Source organism: Microcaecilia unicolor, chromosome 5 (genome assembly GCF_901765095.1).
Source record: "Microcaecilia unicolor chromosome 5, aMicUni1.1, whole genome shotgun sequence".
Taxonomy (NCBI): Eukaryota; Metazoa; Chordata; class Amphibia; order Gymnophiona; family Siphonopidae; genus Microcaecilia; species Microcaecilia unicolor.
The window spans coordinates 293,849,598-293,869,617 of record NC_044035.1 but is presented as its reverse complement, the minus strand read 5'-3'; the positions used below and the strand labels follow the sequence as shown (position 1 = coordinate 293,869,617).

Genomic DNA, 20,020 nt, shown 5'->3' with positions numbered 1-20,020 from the left:
TCCCCTCTAGAAGCGCTCGAGCGACCCGGGGAGCGACCCTTTGCGCCCTCGCCCTCCGACGCCATGAGCCACGAGGAGAAGAATCGGGGAACCCCCGCCCGCTATAAAAAGGTAAAATTACCTGCTGTCCGCTCCGAGTTGTAACGACCTGGTGTCTCAGTGAGTAGCTGCAATAGACGCTTAAATAAACGTCGAAATAAACGCCTTTAAGGCCGTTCAAAATTTTTTTTTTTTTTTTTTTTTTTTAACGGAGCCAGCGGGAGGGGGGAGAAAAGGAGGGACCTGGCACCACCAGGTTTGCACTTGCTCAAAAGAGCCCTCAACCCCAGGCACTCAACAAAACCTAAAAATTAGGCTTGGAGGCCTAGCCAGAGCTGCTGCTGTGTGTGACCACCACCTGCTGAGATAGAGAACATACTGAGGAGTTTCCGGCAGCACATGACCACATATAGGGAGGCAAAAGTTTGCTCTCTATCTCCACCTGCTGGTAGATGGACACAACCCACCAGTCTATGGATTGATCAGCTTGATGATATGGAAGTATATTTTCTTCCATTTTTTCATTTACAAGTGTTCTTGTAATAATTTGTTAAAACATATAAATAAAATAATTAAAAAAAAAAAACACTGAAAATACTGATACATTATAGAATTATTCAGTGGTCCTTTCCATGGGGATGTAATGTATTGCTTTCCAATACCTAGGAACTTTGAAAGTCATATCAAGAAGTCTTCTAAGAAACATGTCCACATTCACTCTATTTGCCTTTTACACCGCTACCATTCCTGACAGCAACATACATGTAAAAACAGATATAAACTTGAAAGCAAGCTTCATAAATGAATTTAGGTACTTAAAATATGCTGTAGCTATTACACATTTTTTTTTCTGTTTACCTTTTTGCCAACTCTGCCAGACAGATTGGGGGCAATTTTATAATAGGGCACCTAGAATTAGGCATTTGGAGGATGTGCAGTAGGAGCTTGTTCTATAAAGTAATGTAGGTTCCTACTTTTCTTTATAGAATACTAGTGTGACTGGGTTTTATTGCACCTAACATTTAAGGTTGAGCACTTAAGCCAGCCTTAGACTGATGTAAATGCCTAAGTAGGGTAGGTATGCATGTAATGTACAGTATTCTGTAGATTATTTTATTTATTTCGTACATTTGATATACCGCAGAATTGAGCCTGGATAGGTTACTAAGCGGTTTACACCATAACATAAGTGGGAGTTCTGCCCATGCTCCATCCCTCTGTACACATCCTTGCAAATACATTCTATGTACATTAATGTATAATTTACTTTTGTACAGCAATGATTGTAGTTCAAGAAAGCAAAATACTTATAAATTTGAATAAAATGTATAATTCAGAATGCAAAAACAATCTCTTGTCTAAAACGCAATATCTGGTTAGTTGCAGAACTGCTGTATTCCATGCAGTGGTGTGAAGAGTTGGAAGACTCTGCTGCCATTAGTAGAAAATGCTGTGAATTGTTTCTAACAATGGGCATTACACGTGAAAGGCTCTGGAAGTGCGGAGAGAAGGTAGCTACTTTTCTGGATGAGTTGTATTACAGGTGAATAGAAGTTGCAATATAAATAAATTACTGTCTAGATCATGCATTCTTGAATACATATCCATTTGAGCATTCTAACCACTACTATATTCTTCCTTCAGGTCACGAGAGAGTGGCATGTTATGGTCTTTAGCTGCTGCTAAAATGAGTCAAACAAGGAACAGTGAATCATTTGCATTAAAACGTCTCTTTCAGAACACAGAAGGGTATGTTACCAAACATCGCTACCTGCACATGCTAGCTGCAGAATCTCTTGTAATTGTTCTTTAGGGTAATGAAAATATTGTGCTGCTTTTTGTTAAACGGAGTCTCTAAAATGATCAATATTTGGGCAAATACTTATGTAAATCTGAATTAATACATAAATATTTTAAAACATAACTTTACCAAAGACCAAAAGCTGAGTTGCAGATATTTACAGCTAAAGTTATTAATACATTAGCACACACTAACACTGCTAACATTTTTACTGCAGATTCCATTTTATACAATGGGATTTAATTACTAATAATGCATTTTATCAGCATCACTGTTAATGCAGTAGTTCACATGAGTAGCTAACGGTCTATTAATTTATTTCATTCAAAGTATAGTGAATTTCCCCACCCTTGGAAAGCTTCCTTTTGGGATGTTTTGATATATAAGTAGATCAGATGGGACAAAGCATGGAGTGCAGAAATAGGAAGAATGCTAGAAAATCAGATTACAAGGGAGGGAGAGGAATTTTCAGATAGCCAGTTTACATGGTAAAATTATTTTTTTAAAGCAAGAGAAAGGGAGAGACATCCCTACACACAAGTCCAAAAACACCAAAGTAGGGATATCAAACAGCCTTCAAAAACAAATCCAAGAAGAGACTCAAGTTAAACACAAAAGTCAACCTTTATTTGGAGAAGTGGTCTAATGGTTAGTGCAACGGGCTTTGATCTAGCATCCTGGGTTCATTTCTCACAGCAGCTCCTTGTGACCTTAAGCAAGTCACTTAACCCTCCTTTGCCTCAGGTACAAAAACCAAGATTGTGAGCTCTCCAGGAACAGAGAAAGTACCAGCTTATAATGTAGGATTGTTCTCCACCTTGAACTTGATGGTTAAGTGGATTATAAATGCCAGAATTAAATTAAATCAAGTTAAACCAGGACTTGACACAGAGCCATGTTTCAGCATGAAATTTCTGCCTCAGGAGTCAAAACTACTTACAATTAGAAAGATATAGAGGGGCATTTTCGATATTACGTCTAAGTTGGACTTTGAACGTTTGTTAAGCGTCTTAAATCTGAATAGGAAATATGGCCACATGCAAGGTGTTTTCGTGTTCTATGCGTTTTTTGGGCCATTTTCAAGTGAAAAAAGAAGACCAAGTGAAAAACCTAGAAAGTCAAGCCATTGGGATGTAGGAGAAGCCAGCATTCTTAGTAGACTGGCCACACAGGCATCCCAGGAAAGCAGTGGGGCACCCTAGAGGGCACGGCAGTGGACTTTATATAAAAGCTCCTATATACACATCTCACCATTACACCCTTATACTGTATGCTGCACTCTCCAAAACCAACCAAAAACGTACTGTACCAAACTGTACAACACTACAATAGCCCTTATGGATGAAGGGGTCACGTTTATATGTGCATACAGTAGGTTTTTTGGGGAATGTGGGAGGGCTCACACTTTCTACCACAAGTGTAACAGGTAGAGTGGTATATGGACTTGGATCCTCCTCTCAACAGTGCACTTCACTGACCACTACACTACTCCAGGGACCTCCGTGCTGCTGTACTAGACCTGGCTATAACCTCTGAAGCTGTTGTAGAGGCTAGTAAATAATATTTTTACTCACATTTTTGTATGGGGGAGGGGATCAGTGACCACTGGGGGGGGGAGGGGAGTAAGGGGGGCTCATCCCTGATTTCCTCCAGTGCTCATCTGGTCATTTAGGGCACTTTTGTGTGCCTTATTCATTCTAAAAACAGATCTAGACTAAAATGTTCATTTCAGGCCAAGACATTTTTGTTTTGTTCCATTATGGCTGTAAAACGTCCCACGTGTTTGGAACATTCTACATATTGTGTTGCAATGTCAACACAATACGTAATAGAACATAATTGATAGTGAAGGATAAGGCAAAGTTTTAACATATAGATGGGTAAGAAAGTAGGAAGAGTTAAAAAGTAAGGTGACTGATTTGATGAAAGTTACACATGAGGTCAGAGAGATGGTTAAATATTATCTCAGCTAGAGTAGGAGTGGATAAACATGTCCCAATGCAGTATGTGCAGCCTGAGTCACTCCTTGTGTGTGTGAGTGAGACTAAAAAGTTAGTTACTTCTTCCATTAAAGGCCTGGTTGAAGAGCCAAGCTTTCACCTGCTTCCTGAAGTAGAGATAGTCTTGTGTTAAGCGGAGTCTTTCAGTCAGTGCATTCCAGAGTGTGGGGGCTGCTCCGGAGAAGACTCGCTTGCGGGTATCACATCGTGTAATGTCTTTTGGAGAGGGTGTGGTTAGTGAAAGTCCTTGGGAAGACCTTAGTGTCCTTGGCGGTGTGTGGAGGATCATCCTATTCTTCAGATACTCAGGGCCATTTCCTTTCAGGGCCTTGAAGATCAGACATAGTTTTAAATTTAGCCCTGTATTGTACTGGTAGCCAGTGAAGTTTTTGCAAAAATGGTGTGATGTGGTCACGTCGCTTGCAACCTTCTATGAGTCTAGCTGCTGCATTCTGGATCAACTGGAGCTGGTGCAGGCCCTTTGTAGTCAGACCATTGTATAGTGCATTGCAGTAATCCAGTCTTGATGTTACCATGGCATGCAAAACTGGGATAAGATTTACCTTCTCAATGTAAGGAGAGAGGCATCGTAGCTGTCGCAAATAGTAGAAGCAGCTCTTGAAGGTTACTTGGATTTGGGGAATCAGAGTATGTGTTAAGTCTAACTTTATTCCAAGGTTCCTGACTTGTGATTTGAGGGGGAATTCATACTTCCCAAAAGGGATTTTGATGTCGGGTATGTATCCACTTGTGTTAGGGACCTAGAGAAGCGCAGTTTTACTTGGGTTCATACAAAGTTTGTTATGTTTAGCCCATCCTTGAATTGATGTTCCATATCATCATGCTGATCAATCCATAGACTGGTGGGTTGTGTCCATCTACCAGCAGGTGGAGATAGAGAGCAAACTTTTGCCTCTCTATATGTGGTCATGTGCTGCCGGAAACTCCCCAGTATGTTCTCTATCTCAGCAGGTGGTGGTCACACACAGCAGCAGCTCTGGCTAGGCCTCCAAGCCTAATTTTTAGGTTTTGTTGAGTGCCTGGGGTTGAGGGCTCTTTTTGAGCAAGTGCAAACCTGGTGGCGCCAGGTCCCTCCTTTTCTCCCCCCTCCCGCTGGCTCCGTTAAAAAAAAAAAAGTTTTTGGACGTCCTTAAAGGCGTTTATTTCGACGTTTAGTTGAACGTTTATTGCAGCTACTCACTGGGACACCAGGTCGTTACAGCTCGGAGCGTGAAGCAGGTAATTTTTTACCTTTTTTATAGCGGGCAGGGGGTTCCCCGATTGATCTCCACGTGGCCTATGGCGTCGGAGGGCGAGGGCGCGAAGAATCGCTCCCCGGACCGCGTGTGCGCTCCTAGCAGGGATGTGGGGGTATTAAAGTCTGTTTCGCCCTTGTTGGGTGTCAGTTCGGAGGCCGGTCAGTGTCCCGGGTCTTCCTCCGGTGCAGCGGTTTTTCCCGCCATAAATGCCCATCCCCCGCTCCTCGCCTCCGCCATCTTGGCCGGCCACTCTGCTCGGACGGCTTCTTCTTGGGCCGCCCTTGAGCCGGGAGACGTTCATGCCATGGACACCCTTGATTTGGGCGACGGCAAAAAAGCGGCTAAAGTTAAGCGCCGTTCTTCCCGCGCGGCTCCTTCGCGGAGTGTCAAGCCGGACACCATCTTGGATGCGCAGCATGTTTCTCCCCCGCTCTTGCGAGCGCCGGTTGAGGGTGCGTCTGGGGCTGTGGCCCAGACTGCTGAAGTGCAGGGGGGTTTCTCCCCCGAGTTTATTTTGCTGCTGCATCAGGCCTTCCTTATGCAGAACGCTGCCCCTTCTCCTTTATCCGATAAAGGGGTTGAGGCCCCCGGAAGTAAACGCCCTCGGGTGGATTCCCAGGCCTTAGAGGACGCTGTTTCCTCTGATGTAGATGAGGGCAGCGTATCTGAGTTCTCCCAACGGTCCTTTGGGGATTCCTTGGAGGAGACGGATTCCCGCTCGGATGGAGCGGATGACCCCTCTGCAGCACGGATCTTTCGCTCAGAGGATTTGCCCAACCTGTTAATGCAGGCCATGAGCATTTTAAAGATTTCCTCTCCGGAGGACGTCTCTCCCTCAGCCCCTGTTGGCTCCGCCATTATGCTGGGGACGAAGCGCCCGCCTAGAACCTTCCACGTGCAAGATGCCATGCACACCTTAATTTCGGCTCAATGGGATGTCCCGGAAGCGAGCCTCAAAGTGGCTAGGGCTATGTCCCGCCTCTATCCTTTGCCTGAAGGTGAACGTGAGGCCTTTCTTTGGCCTACCGTGGATTCTTTAATCACTGCGGTGACTAAGAAAACGGCGTTGCCGGTGGAAGGTGGCACGGCCCTAAAGGACGCCCAAGACAGGAGATTGGAGGCGGCCTTAAGGTCGTCCTTCGAGGCGGCTGCCTTAAGTTTGCAGGCCTCAGTTTGTGGTTCCTACGTGGCCAGGGCGTGCCTGACGATTGTGCAGCGGGCTTCCCCCTCGGATCCTTCCTTGAGGGCTGATTGGCCGGCCCTGGAATCGGGCTTGGCTTATTTGGCAGACTTACTGTATGATGTCTTGCGAGCCTCGGCTAAAGGCATGGCTCAGACAGTCTCTGCGCGGCGCTGGCTTTGGCTGAAACATTGGTCTGCGGACCACGCCTCTAAGTCCCGCCTGGCTAAGTTGCCTTTTAAAGGCAAGCTGCTCTTTGGGGTCGAGCTGGACAAAATAGTGACCGATCTCGGCACGTCTAAGGGCAAGAGGTTACCAGAGGTCAGGGCTCGGGCCAGTGCTCGCCCAGGTATCTCCAGAGGACGGTTTCAGGAAGCCCGTCGGTACCGCCCGGGCAAGTCGGGCTCCTCTGCCCCCTCTTCCTTCAAAAGGAACTTCTCCCCCAAGCAGCATTCCTTTCGCAGAGACCGCCGTCCCGGAGGTGCGCCCTCCGGTCCTCCCCCAGGGTCTTGTACCCAATGACGGGGTCTTGGTCCATGGCCCAGTGCAGATTGGAGGACGCCTGTCCTCGTTTCTGGGCGAGTGGACCAGAGTAACTTCAGACGCGTGGGTGCTAGAAGTCATCAGAGACGGCTACAAGCTAGAGTTCTGCCGACCCTTAAAAGACGGGTTTGTACTCTCTCCCTGCAAGTGTCCGGTCAAAGCTGTGGCAGTGCAGCAAACCTTGGACAATCTGATCCGCCTGGGTGCGGTCGTTCCGGTGCCAGAAAATCAGCTTGGCAAGGGACGTTACTCCATTTACTTTGTGGTACCAAAGAAAGGAGGTTCTGTACGGCCTATCCTCGACCTCAAAGGGGTCAATCGGGCCTTGAAAGTTCGGCACTTTCACATGGAGACCCTCCGCTCTGTTATAGCGGCAGTGAAGGCAGGAGAGTTCCTGGCATCCTTGGACATCAAGGAAGCGTACTTGCATATTCCCATCTGGCCTCCTCATCAACGCTTTCTGCGTTTTGCAGTACTGGGCCGACACTTCCAGTTCAGAGCCCTCCTGTTCGGGTTGGCTACTGCTCCGCGGACCTTCTCCAAAGTTATGGTGGTCATCGTGGCCTTCCTGAGGAAGGAAGGAGTACAAGTCCATCCTTATCTGGACGACTGGTTGATCCGAGCCCCCTCTTATGCAGAGTGTGGCAAAGCTGTGAACCGGGTGGTTGCTCTTTTGGGCTCCCTGGGGTGGATCATCAATTGGGAGAAAAGCCAGCTGCGCCCAACTCAGTCCCTGGAGTATCTGGGAGTTCGATTCGACACCCAAGTGGGCAGAGTGTTCCTGCCAGACAATCGGATTGTCAAGCTTCAGGCTCAGGTGGACCAGTTCCTAGTAGCCTCTCCTCTTCGGGCTTGGGACTATGTGCAGCTGTTGGGCTCTATGACGGCCACGATGGAAGTAGTGCCCTGGGCCAGGGCTCATATGAGACCACTACAACACTCTCTGCTGCAGTGCTGGACTCCGATGTCGGAGGATTATGCTGTGCGCCTTCCTCTTGGTCCCAGCAGTGCGCAAGGCGCTGAGCTGGTGGATGCAGACAGACAGGTTGTCTGCAGGCATGCCTCTGGTGACCCCGGAGTGGATTGTCGTCACGACGGACGCCTCTTTGTCGGGCTGGGGAGCCCACTGCTTGGGAAGGACAGCGCAGGGGCTCTGGTCTCCTGCAGAGGCAAAGTGGTCTATCAACCTCCTGGAACTCAGAGCCATTCGGTTGGCGCTTTTGGAGTTCATCCCGGTACTGGCGTTGAAGCCAGTACGGGTCCTGTCGGACAATGCCACGGCTGTGGCCTATGTCAACCGCCAGGGAGGTACCAAGAGCGCCCCTCTAGCCAAGGAGGCCATGAATCTATGCCAGTGGGCGGAAGCGAACCTGGAACAGCTGTCAGCGGCCCACATTGCCGGAGTCTTGAATGTCAAGGCGGACTTTCTCAGTCGCCATACCTTGGAGCCCGGAGAGTGGCAGCTATCTGCTCAGGCGTTCTTGGACATCACGAAGCGCTGGGGCCAGCCGAGCCTAGATCTGATGGCGTCATCGACCAACTGCCAAGTGCCGCGCTTTTTCAGCAGAGGACGGGACCCTCGATCCCTGGGAGTAGATGCTCTTCTCCAACAGTGGCCGACACAAGAGCTTCTCTATGTGTTTCCGCCCTGGCCCATGTTGGGCAGGGTGCTAGACCGGGTGGCAAAGCATCCGGGCCGGATAATCCTGGTGGGTCCGGACTGGCCCAGACGTCCCTGGTATGCGGACTTGATCAGGCTCTCAGTCGACGATCCTCTGCGGCTGCCAGTGGAGCAGGGCCTGTTACATCAGGGTCCCGTGGTGATGGAGGATCCCTCCCCCTTTGGTCTTACGGCCTGGCTATTGAGCGGCAGCGTCTGAGGAAGAAGGGCTTCTCAGACAAGGTCATCGCCACTATGCTGAGAGCGAGGAAGCGCTCTACTTCTACTGCTTACGCCAGGGTTTGGCGTATCTTTGCAGCGTGGTGTGAAGCAGGCTCACTTTCTCCCTTCACTGCTCCAATTTCTTCAGTGTTGGCGTTCCTGCAAGAAGGTCTGGAGAAAGGCCTGTCGCTCAGTTCCCTTAAAGTCCAGGTAGCGGCTCTGGCTTGCTTCAGGGGCCGCCTGAAGGGTGCTTCCCTGGCTTCGCAGCCAGATGTGGTGCGCTTTCTCAAGGGAGTTAATCACCTGCGCCCTCCTCTGCACTCAGTGGTGCCTGCGTGGAATCTCAACCTGGTGCTAAGAGCCTTGCAGAAGCCGCCTTTTGAACCCCTGTCGAGGGCATCTCTGAAAGACCTGACGTTGAAAGCAGTCTTTTTGGTGGCTATCACTTCAGCCAGAAGAGTTTCCGAGCTCCAGGCGCTCTCATGTAGAGAGCCTTTTCTGCAGTTCACTGAGGCAGGAGTGACTATTCGCACAGTGCCTTCCTTCCTGCCCAAGATTGTTTCTCGCTTCCATGTGAATCAGCAGCTCTGTCTCCCTTCCTTTCGTAGGGAGGACTACCCAGAGGAATACTGTGCTCTCAAATATCTGGATGTGAGACGTGTCATCATCAGATACTTGGAAGTGACCAATGATTTCCGGAAATCGGATCATCTGTTTGTCCTGTTTGCAGGTCCTCGTAAGGGTCTGCAGGCTGCTAAGCCTACAGTGGCAAGATGGGTCAAGGAAGCCATTGCAGCGGCTTATGTGGCCGCGGGGAAGGTGCCGCCTATCCAGCTGAAGGCTCACTCCACTAGAGCTCAGGCGGCCTCGATGGCAGAGGCCGGGTCCGTCTCCTTGGAAGAGATTTGCAAGGCGGCAACTTGGGCATCGGCCCATACCTTCTCCAAGCATTACCGCTTGACTGTGGCTGCTCGGGCGGAGGCCCGGTTTGGAGCTTCAGTGTTGCGGTCAGGGATTTCAATGTCCCGCCCTGGGTGAGTACTGCTTCGGTACATCCCACCAGTCTATGGATTGATCAGCATGATGATATGGAAGGTAAAATTATGTATCATACCTGATAATTTTCTTTCCATTAATCATAGCTGATCAATCCATAGCCCCCCCAGATATCTGTAATGTTTATATTCTGGTTGCATTTCAGGTTCAAGTTTAGTCTTCAGTTACTTCAGGAGGACTTCGTGTTCAAGTTTTTTCAATTGGATTCTTCAAGAGTTGAGACGAGTTTGTGTTACAGTGAGCTGCTGCATTCCTCTCCCCTCCGTTTTACGGGGCTGGATTGAGACTTAAAATTCTGCCGGCACTCCCTCCCGCTTCGTGCGGCTGTAGGGCAGCTTTGTACCCCTCCCGCTTTGGCGGTGTTAGGGTCAGTCAGCTCCTCCCGCGGTTGCGGTTGCAGGATAAGCCAGATCCCCCCGCATCGGCGGGGTGGTGTCCCTCCCCCGCTCCGCGGGGATGAGCTGGACGGATTCCCCTCCCCCACTTGTGTGGGGATGAGCTGGGTTAATTCCCCTCCCCCGTTTCGGCGGTGGTGAGCTGGGCAGAGTGTCCCTTCGTGGGTGTAATTCTCTAAGTGCTGAGTCCTGCGGATGGAGCTTTGATATCGACATACTGAGGAGTTTCCGGCAGCACATGACCACATATAGAGAGGCAAAAGTTTGCTCTCTATCTCCACCTGCTGGTAGATGGACACAACCCACCAGTCTATGGATTGATCAGCTATGATTAATGGAAAGAAAATTATCAGGTATGATACATAATTTTACCTTATACAGGTAATCAGTTTATTCAAGGCTATAGGTAAGTCAGATTCAATGGGTATGAGTAGCTGCACATCATCCGCATAGATGTAGAACTGAGTGTCCATTGACTAAATCAGCTCAGCTAGTGGCTTGAGGTGGATATTGAACAGAATAGGTGACAGTATTGATCCTTGTGGTACCCCGCAGGTCAGTGTCCATGGTGGTGATGAGTTGCTGCCAAACATTATGGATTGTTGCCTGTCTGATAGGATCTGAACCAGGCAAGTAGTGTTCCATTGATACCTGTTTCTTTTTTTGATAATTTTTATTGACAAATAACATCGTCCAACATGAACACAATGTTAACTTGTAACTTGTATTGATACCTGTTTCTGTCAGTTGTGCTAGCAAGATATCATGATCCACAGTGTCAAAAGCTGTTGAGAAATCTAGCAGTACTAATATTGAGGCGAATCCCTTGTCTCGGTTTCTGTGAAGATCATCTAGCAGGGATACGAGGACTGTTTCTGTTCCATAACCGGGTCGGAATCCAGATTGACATGGATCTAGCCAGTTACTCTTTTCTAGCCATTCATTAAGTTGAACACAGACAGTTTGTTCTAAGAGTTTCCCTAGAAACGGGATGTTGGATACTGACCTGTAACTTTAAAGTTTGTCCTGGTCAAGGTTGTTTTTCACTGCAGACAAATTGCATAGATAAACGTCTGCAAAATAGATTTCAAAAATATCGATTTGGACGTTTTAAGAAGAAATTCATCCAAATGCTACTTTATGACATTCTTAGCACAAATTACAGGGCAACACCATCATAAATGTAACTGTATTAAAAATAACGATATTAAAAAAAATATAGGGTGTGCATTAATACAAAGAGAAATTTTTAAATATAAAAAATAATACATCAACAATATCTCCATATAAGCATGCCATAAGAATACTATAGAAGCAGAGACTAAGAAAAAGGGCACTCAAAAACTCAGAATTCCTTCATCACAAGAATTGCACGCATCCAAAGCTAAAAGGGTAATTTATTTATTTGTTGCATTTGTATCCCACATTTTCCCATCTATTTGCAGGCTCTCAATGTTGCTTACATAGTACCGTTAGGCATTTGCCCAATCAGTTGTTAACAAATACAAAGTTGTATAGTGATCGAATGAGGTATATGTGGGGGTCCGAACGGATGAAGGTTGTGTGTTGTCCAGTACGATCATTAGTCATGTTGTGCTTTGGGTGAGGAGGTTTACGTAGGGTCGTTGGGGTAGGCCTTTTTTGAAGAGGTTGGTTTTTAGTGATTTGCTGAAGTTCAGGTGGTCATGGATTGTTTTCACAGCTTTTGGGAGGCCATTCCATAGTTGTGCGCTTATGTAGGAGAAGCTGGATGCATAGGTTGTTTTGTATTTCAGTCCTTTGCAATTTGGGTAGTGTAGGTTTAGGTATGATCTTCTACACTTGACTCTGTTTCTTATTGGTAGATATATGAGTTCTGTCATGTATCCTGGGACTATGCTATATATGATTTTGTGGACTAGAGTGCAGATTTTGAAGATGATCTGTTCTTTGATTGGGAGCCAGTGCAGTTTTTCTCGTCGGGGTTTGGCATTTTCGAAGCGTGTTTTGCTGAATATCAGCCTGGCTGCTGTATTTTGGGCGGTCAGGAGATTTTTGTTAGTTGTTCTTTGTATCCCGTGTAGATACAGTTACAGTAATCTGCTTGACTTAGGACCATTGATTGTATTAGGTTTTGAAAGGTTTCCCTAGGGAAACATGCTGAAAGCTAGAAGGGTAGTGAAATTTATACTTAAGGAAAACATCCTGAAAGCTAAAATATAATTGCAAAAACACAGCCTGATGTGGTGAGCTAAAAAATGTTTATGAAATAACCCCGAGTTCATGTATAGGTAAATGGATTTTTTTGAAAAAAGGAAGTATCACTATTAAGGAACAAGGCAATGTAAAATATGTGAAACTAGTCATCAAATCCAATATGATGAAATGTGCTGTGTGAACAGTCCCATGGGACTGTTCAATGAATAACTAAATAAAATTGTGATGTAAGGAATGGGTGAGAATAATAAATGCGTAAAATAGAAACCAGATCTAATTTAGAGACCAGAAATGTTTGCATGCTGTGTGGCATGCTGCATACCAATCAAAATGACTTTATGTTCAAAAAAGGGAGAAAAAAGCCTCAGAATCAAACTTCTTGCTGTTTAGAACTAACTGCAGATTTCATGGGCAGTTTCATCTCATCAGCATAAATATGTCCAGTATGTTTTAAATCAATGTCTTGCAAAATAGTATCAACTTATCTGAAGTCTTAAGTGCTGTCTTTATATCTATTCAACTTAAAAAGCAACAATATGGTCCCATCGACAGTGGCCAATGTTTTGCTCAACTGCTGCATCTGGGAATTATAAGAGCATTTGTTCTGAAAAATAAAAGTAAATTAATGCTCTACCATTAAAGCGTTTCATATAATAATCTCACAATGCAAAACCTTACTTCAAAAGAGCTTCAGTCTTCTCAAAAACAAAGCAGAGAGACGTTGTCAACCCTAAATATTTACAGTGTCGTTTCAGGAAGTGTCCGTCATCTTCCCAGACCTGACCCATAAGAGGACTTATTCAGAAAATTTCCACATACATCAAAACCAACGCTTAATAAAACTGATGCCATTCCATATTTAAATTCAGACCATGGGGTTCCTTGGTCTTCAAAGTATAAATCCAATATTTTTCTTTTCGCATTAACACAGCTTTGTGGTTATCTTCCATATCTGGAATATGATCTATCGTATAAAATTTCAAAGAGAAAAATTATGAGACATGGCCACACAACGTTGGATCAAAGGTTCTTCCATTCTGTGTAATTTAAGGCAGTTCTTATGTTTGCCTAGTCGGCATTTCAGCTGTCTGACCAACATAAAGTTTTGGACAAGGGCAAATCACCATGTACACAACAAACTCAGTGGGTGCAGGTGGTTATATATTTTAGTCTGTATCGTTCAATATCAGTAGTAAGTGTGTATGAAATAGTAAGTAATTCTTACTATTTCCATCAAAATTAGACCTTTTGTGATTGTGCAGGGAAAATAATTCTCATGATGCAGATCTGCATGGCAAAAGGGAGAAGGAGAGAAAGAAACCAGAGATTGAATGGCAGGTGCTCGTGAGAATACTGGTTGAATCACGTGGTCCTTATCTACTGATGTGTGTTTTTAAATAGAGCATTAGTAAATTAAAATGATCTCAGGATACCGTGATAGGGTGACTGATTTTTGACTCAATTTTGTTTCCTTTCTGTGCACAGGTTTTTTCCATTAACAGATGGTAGTCTACACACAATTCAGAGCCTCATTCCTTTCTTTGCTGATGAAGAAAAAGAAGAAATTGTGATTCAGTGCACTGCTAGGCTTATGACTTGCTCGAAAGTGGAGGTCCTGAATATTGATGGTCAGTCACGGCGCATAGACTACCTACAAGCTTATAATATTGATAGTACTGTATTTTTTCTCCATGAACAAACAGGATTGCTAAAGCCAGACAAGTGTTTCTGTCTGTACGATCTAAATGATTTGCAGGCTAAAAATCCACAATACAAAAAATTTGAAAGGAATTACAAATTGCGATAGGAAAGATTTAACATTCAGTCAATACAGCGTACAGACCTAGTAGGGGAAATAAGGGTGAGACAAGGCAAGAAGGTTAGGTAAAAGGTAAACTAATTTAAAGGGAAACAAAAACTAGCAGTTGGTCGGCTCGTGGTGCTGTACTGGATGGAGTCGTTTTATCTGTACTTCCAAAGCTGTTTCTGAGTCTGTGGATGTTCCATTCTACAGCAAAAAAGAAGAGAAGGAGTAACAGGATGATTCTTTAATATACTCAGCTACTGAAAACAAGGGAAAGCCCGACACAGCTATGTTTAAGCACAACTTGTACCTTCTTCAGGAGTGTAAACTCTTGTGTTGAAATACCAGATGTTAAGAAATTAATCAGTAACTGGTTCTGTATTCAGTGATTCTCAATGTGCACCTTGAGCAAAGTTCAGTGAGTAAAAACGATTGGAGCCATAAGATTCAAGAGTTGGATGAATGTGCTAAGTACCTTACTAAATCAGTCTGTGATGCTTATGACACTGCATCGAGAGGAACAGCAATAGCTGTATTTGCAAGGAGAATGTCTTGGCTAGGAGTTACAGGACTTATTTATTTATTTTCTCATTTATAGTCTACCTATTACATAGGCAGGTTACAATAAAACATACATAATTAAAAACAATAATTAACAAACAGTCTGTTCCATATCCTACAGCTTAACATTCCTGTATCAACACTGTATATTAGAAATGCCTGAGAGAAAAAAACGTTTTCAACTGCTTCATAAAGGTGGACAGCTCTGTAATCACATGTAATTTCTCTGGTAACTTAATCCATAAAAGAGTACTACATTGGAAAAAGCAGCTTCTTTTTTGACTGCATATAATGTGTTTTAGATAAACAGGCTTAATGTAATTTTGTCCCATCAGATCTCAGTGCCCATTATGAATGATAAATTTCCAAAGCCTGTGTCACGTATAATGGCAGTAATCCTATAAAAACAAGAATCAACAATATAAAATCGAGATGTGTATAATCCCTTGAGATGCTCCATGTACTGAGGATTTATCTATTTGGAGAGAAGTTAAAGGAAACAGTTGCTTTCATAAAAGTAAATTGCACAACCTTTAGCCACAGACTTCATTGAGCAGCAGCATTTTTCTATTCAGGGCTTTCAATATTATTCTTATCGAAGTCCCTGTCAACACAAAATACTAACAGAAGCCTGCCTAACAGCATTATCAAAGGCAAAGACCAGAGAATGTGGTAAAAGCAGTTAGCAGGGTTTAAAAAAGGTTTGGACAGTTTCCTAAAGGAAAAGTCCATAGGCCATTATTAAAATGGACGGGGAAAATCCACTGCTTTATTTCTGGGATAAGCAGCATAAAATGTATTGTACTTTTTTGGGATCTTGCCAGGTATTTGTGACCTGGATTGGCCACTGTTGGGAACAGAATTCTGGGCTTGATGGTCTGTTTCAGTATGGCAATACTTATGTAACAGTTTCATTTCAGAGCTATACCTCAGAAATGTTTGTGTCCATAATATAAAACTTTGGATTTTTTTTGTTGTTGTTAAAATGTAGGTGGATTTGGATATCTTGCTGCTGTAAACTCTTGTCTGAGGAATGGATATACAGACTGTGAAGAAATATTGCCAGGAATACTTAAAATCATTATGTCCTGGAAAGCTGATCATGAGGACCTCTTCCTCTTTAGCTGGTGAGTATTGTTTCTCCAACAGTTGGAATTAATTACCTGCTTTGTATGTGGGTTTTCAGTCACCTTTCATCATATTTCTCTTTGTAGACAGATTTGACTTCAGTTTGGTTGAGGAGTCTATTGTGCTGAGATGTCAACCCAGTTGACAAATTTTAGCCAAATCCATCCAATGGTAGATATGCTAGGAAAGAAAGTCCATCAAATTGACAAGAGCAGAGAGAACCACAGTGTCAAACACAAGAAGACTAAGAAACACACTGGAAGTAAACACATCAACTTTTTTTGCATAGTTCATATACCCAGGTTTTATTCTTTGTTTGAATTTGCCAGAGAGGGTTTCATAGTCATAGTCATGCTGTGAAATGGGTTACTATCTAAGAAAGAGAGATGAGGCAGATTACAATTCTGTTTAACACATAATATAATGAAAAAATTATGTCCACAAAAACAACTCCCACACTTAAAACAGCACTGTGTCCTAATCGCAGAATTCCTTTTCTCCATCAGTAGGACCATAGCCTTTATTAAAACTCAGTTTTGCACATGGACACCATTATTGGACACTTGTCTTAGTCACAAATATATGGTCAAGCTGTTAAATAAGTGTTCACTATCCTATATAATAAAACTCACCCTCAACGTTCTGAGGACACTGACGTCAGTGTCACTTCCTTCGGGTTTGAAGGGTTCGTGGTGGTGAAGCCACCGAAATCACTGTCTCTGGGCCCCGCCCTCGTGTCAAAAGTGATGACATCGAGGGCGGAGCAATAGCGTCACAGAGCGAGGGCGGAGCAATGACGTCAGTGGCTTCACAACGCCTAAGGAGTGGGTAGAGAGGGGGGGGTTCGGGAGGAAAACCTTGCTAGCGCCCGTTTCATTTGCTCCAGAAATGGGCATGTTTTACTAGTATTTTGATAAACCTGAAAAATTAGTAAAATGAAGTAAATGCAGGGTCACTGGCCATCTAGGACAGGTGAATGAGATGAGTTTGGTGCGCGGCTTAGTAAACAGAGGGTAAGTTTGGCAATGGAGGTTTAAGTGGTTTGGCCAAGATTACAAGGAGCTGCTGTGGGTTTTGAACTGGGTGCCCGTGATTATCCTACTTTTTTTTTCTCTCTAATCATAATGGCTACTTTTCCACCAGAAGGGGTGACAGCCAGGTTTATGGTGGTACCTGTTCTGACTTGACTGTGAGAACAGCAACTGCTGTTGGAAGACAGGCCAGTGGAGCTCAGTGTATCTCTGGACTGATTGCTTTCTTTGTAGATTTCTTACTATTTGCTCTGCTTCAAATCAAATAAAGTAAATCTTACTGTGAAGTTTTATGTTTTTAGTATTTTTTCATTCTCAAAATTATGTAAATCCAAGAGGCCAGTATAAAATCAGTCTTTGTTTTTTGGCCCAAGTCACTCTTCATTGGGTATTCGGGCCCTGATTCCATTTGTTTTCTGCATCAGATTTATCTGTGTATAATATCTGTGCATAAATATCTGATATTCAGTCCATAGTAATTGATAAGTTTAATTCTACTTTGGTTCATAGTATGTGTTTGGGATACATATCTAGAGAGCTACAGCGTAAAGTCTGACTTGACCTTTTTTATCTTGTATTTAGTTGGTTTTTCTTTTAATATTTTTGGTTTTTAATTAAGTGGACTTGTGTTTAAGTCCATTTTGACCAAGTGATGGTGCCTATGTTAGAGGCTTCAGGGAAAGTGGTCTATAAATAAATTATCTATTATTAGGAAGGCCTTCAGAGTCTCTCATTCAGAAGTCAGAGCAATTACTTCTGAGCTCTCGCCTGCTTCCTCTTTTCCTGACTTGTTTCAGTTACTGTCTGTTTTCAAATGCTGCCTCTTATAGTCTGTAGACAATTACTCAAAGTGCTACCGCTTTGTAATCCCTCTGTCACTTCTACAGCCTTCCCATTCATTTTCCTGCTTGCTTCTCTAACCTTTTTCAAGGACATGTGCTTTCAAAATGTCACATTTATCCTTGTTAAATAAAAAGTATTTTGTCCTACAAAATGGCAACTAGGCCTGACAGATGGATACTGAGTCACTGACCACCTCAAAGTAGAAAATGTAAGTTTCCATGATGATTACTGAGAATGGATCAGCATTAATCTCCTAATCTGATTGGAATCATATTCTTGGATTTTAGGATGGCTGACTTTTATGATGGTGATAAGGCTGTTTGCTGTCAGGAACCCAGGATTGGTAGGGTATCTACTGGTATAATTTTAAGTAGGTTTTTGAATAAACTCTAGATTCTGTGTGACCTAGTTGGTTATGCTATTTCAGTTTACATTTTTTGTATTTTTTAAAAAATGCAGTTTTACATTTCTTCATGACTTCTCACTTGATCATGGCTTCTGCAGTTTTTCAGCAGTTGTAGAATAATTGATATATTATGGAGTGTTAATCTTTGTAGTATGCTCTGAACCCATTGAAGATATGGCATAATATCAAACTGAAATGGATAATATCTTTTAAGATGCTTGATTTTCACAGGGTTTCATCTTATACAATGTTAGGCCTTCACATTACCTCAGGTTCCCTTTCTGTAACCAGCCAGTTTAGGGAACTTAATAAAGGTCTGGTGCTCAGAATAGCATAGGAAGCAATTGCAAAGAGATACATTCTACATTTGAAAAAATGTTTCTGCAGCATCTTCCCCCTCCTTCTCCAAAAGTGAATTCATGATTGACTGAAGAAAATCTGCTCCCAGGAGGACAGAAATGAGTATGGTTTAGAAACCACGAAGACTTTAGTAGTGTAGTTGTAGGTATGTATCACTAAGCTGAATAGAATAAGGGATGGGTGAAGAGAAACTGAACTATGGAAAAGGAAATAAAAAGTAAATTTTGCATGTTTATGGTGACCTGACCAAGAGCCAGGTGAGATGAGCGAATAAATTACTGAACTGTTTATAATTAGGGGTGTTTTTACTAAGGCACACTAATGATTAGCACATGCTAAATGCCATGCAGCTCATTATATTCTTATAGGGCTGCATGGCATTTAGCATGTGCTAATCCCATTAGCGCACCTTTTTCAAAGGATCCCTTAATGAAGTAAAGTATACCTTGGACTGTAACTATTTTGATTGCTTTATATTGCCACTTTTCTTTTCTTGCAGCAATTTGAAAGATGCAAGCCTTCAGGTTATTGCCTTAAATATTGAGATAATCCGCCACCTTTCTCTGCTGATAAACCTTTCATCATGTCCACTAGCAGACAATGAATGGGATTTCATCATGTGCTCCATACTAGCTTGGCTAGAGGTAAGATTTATATTACAAACTTTAAGACTAAGCAAATCTGAATTCTGCAGGACAGTAGCAATTTGTCATTACTAAACAGATGTTCTGTAATTATGTGAATAATATGGTAACCACAGACAAAGGACATTTCCTTACTGTCCCTGCTAGACCAATCAATACCGTTGGCTTGTGTGTCTTTCCTACCAGCAAATGGAGGTAGACATACTGAATTATTAATGGGACAGAGTCAGCATGGGTTCAACTGAGGGAAGTCTTGCCTCACCAATTTGCTTCATTTCTTTGAAGGCGTGAATAAACATGTGGATAAAGGTGAGCTGATTGATGTAGTGTATCTAGATTTTCAGAAAACTTTTGATAAAGTTCCTCATGAGAGACTCCTGAGAAAATTAGTCATGGGATAGGAGGCAAGGTTCTAGTGTAGATTAGGAATCGGTTATTGGGCAGAAAACAGAGGGTAGGGTTAAATGGTCATTTCTCTCAATGGAGGAGAGTGGAGTGCCGCAGGGATCTGTACTGGGACCGGTACTATTTAACATATTTATAAATGATATAGAAATCGGAACGACGAGTGAGTTGATCAAATTTGCAGATGATACAAAACTATTCAAGGTTGTTAAAACATTTGCGGACTGTGAAATACTTCAGGAAGACCTTAAGAAATTGGAAGACTGGGTGTCCAAATGGCAGATGAAATTTAATGTGGACAAATGCAAGGTGATGCACATTGGAAAGAATAATCCAACTCACAGGGGTCCAACAGTTCCTCGAAAGTACCCACAGACCAAGTACACAAACACCAGGATTCTTAGTCGGTCCAGGACAAAGAGCTAATAAACTTAGGTTTATTATCAGAACAAAGTAGAACAGTAACAGAGGAATGGTGTGTAATTAG

At 43.6% G+C, this 20,020-nt stretch overlaps 1 protein-coding gene across 1 annotated transcript in view; it reads left to right on the top strand.

Annotated features, from left to right (window-relative positions):
* LTN1 (listerin E3 ubiquitin protein ligase 1) overlaps positions 1-20,020 on the top strand; it is a 154,171-nt gene that overhangs the window by 74,520 nt on the left and 59,631 nt on the right. The window contains exons 17-21 of the mRNA XM_030204279.1: positions 1,420-1,582; positions 1,684-1,788; positions 13,837-13,979; positions 15,708-15,843; positions 18,984-19,128. Of these exons, the coding sequence (XP_030060139.1) occupies positions 1,420-1,582; positions 1,684-1,788; positions 13,837-13,979; positions 15,708-15,843; positions 18,984-19,128 (692 nt within the window). The remainder of the gene's footprint in view (positions 1-1,419; positions 1,583-1,683; positions 1,789-13,836; positions 13,980-15,707; positions 15,844-18,983; positions 19,129-20,020) is intronic.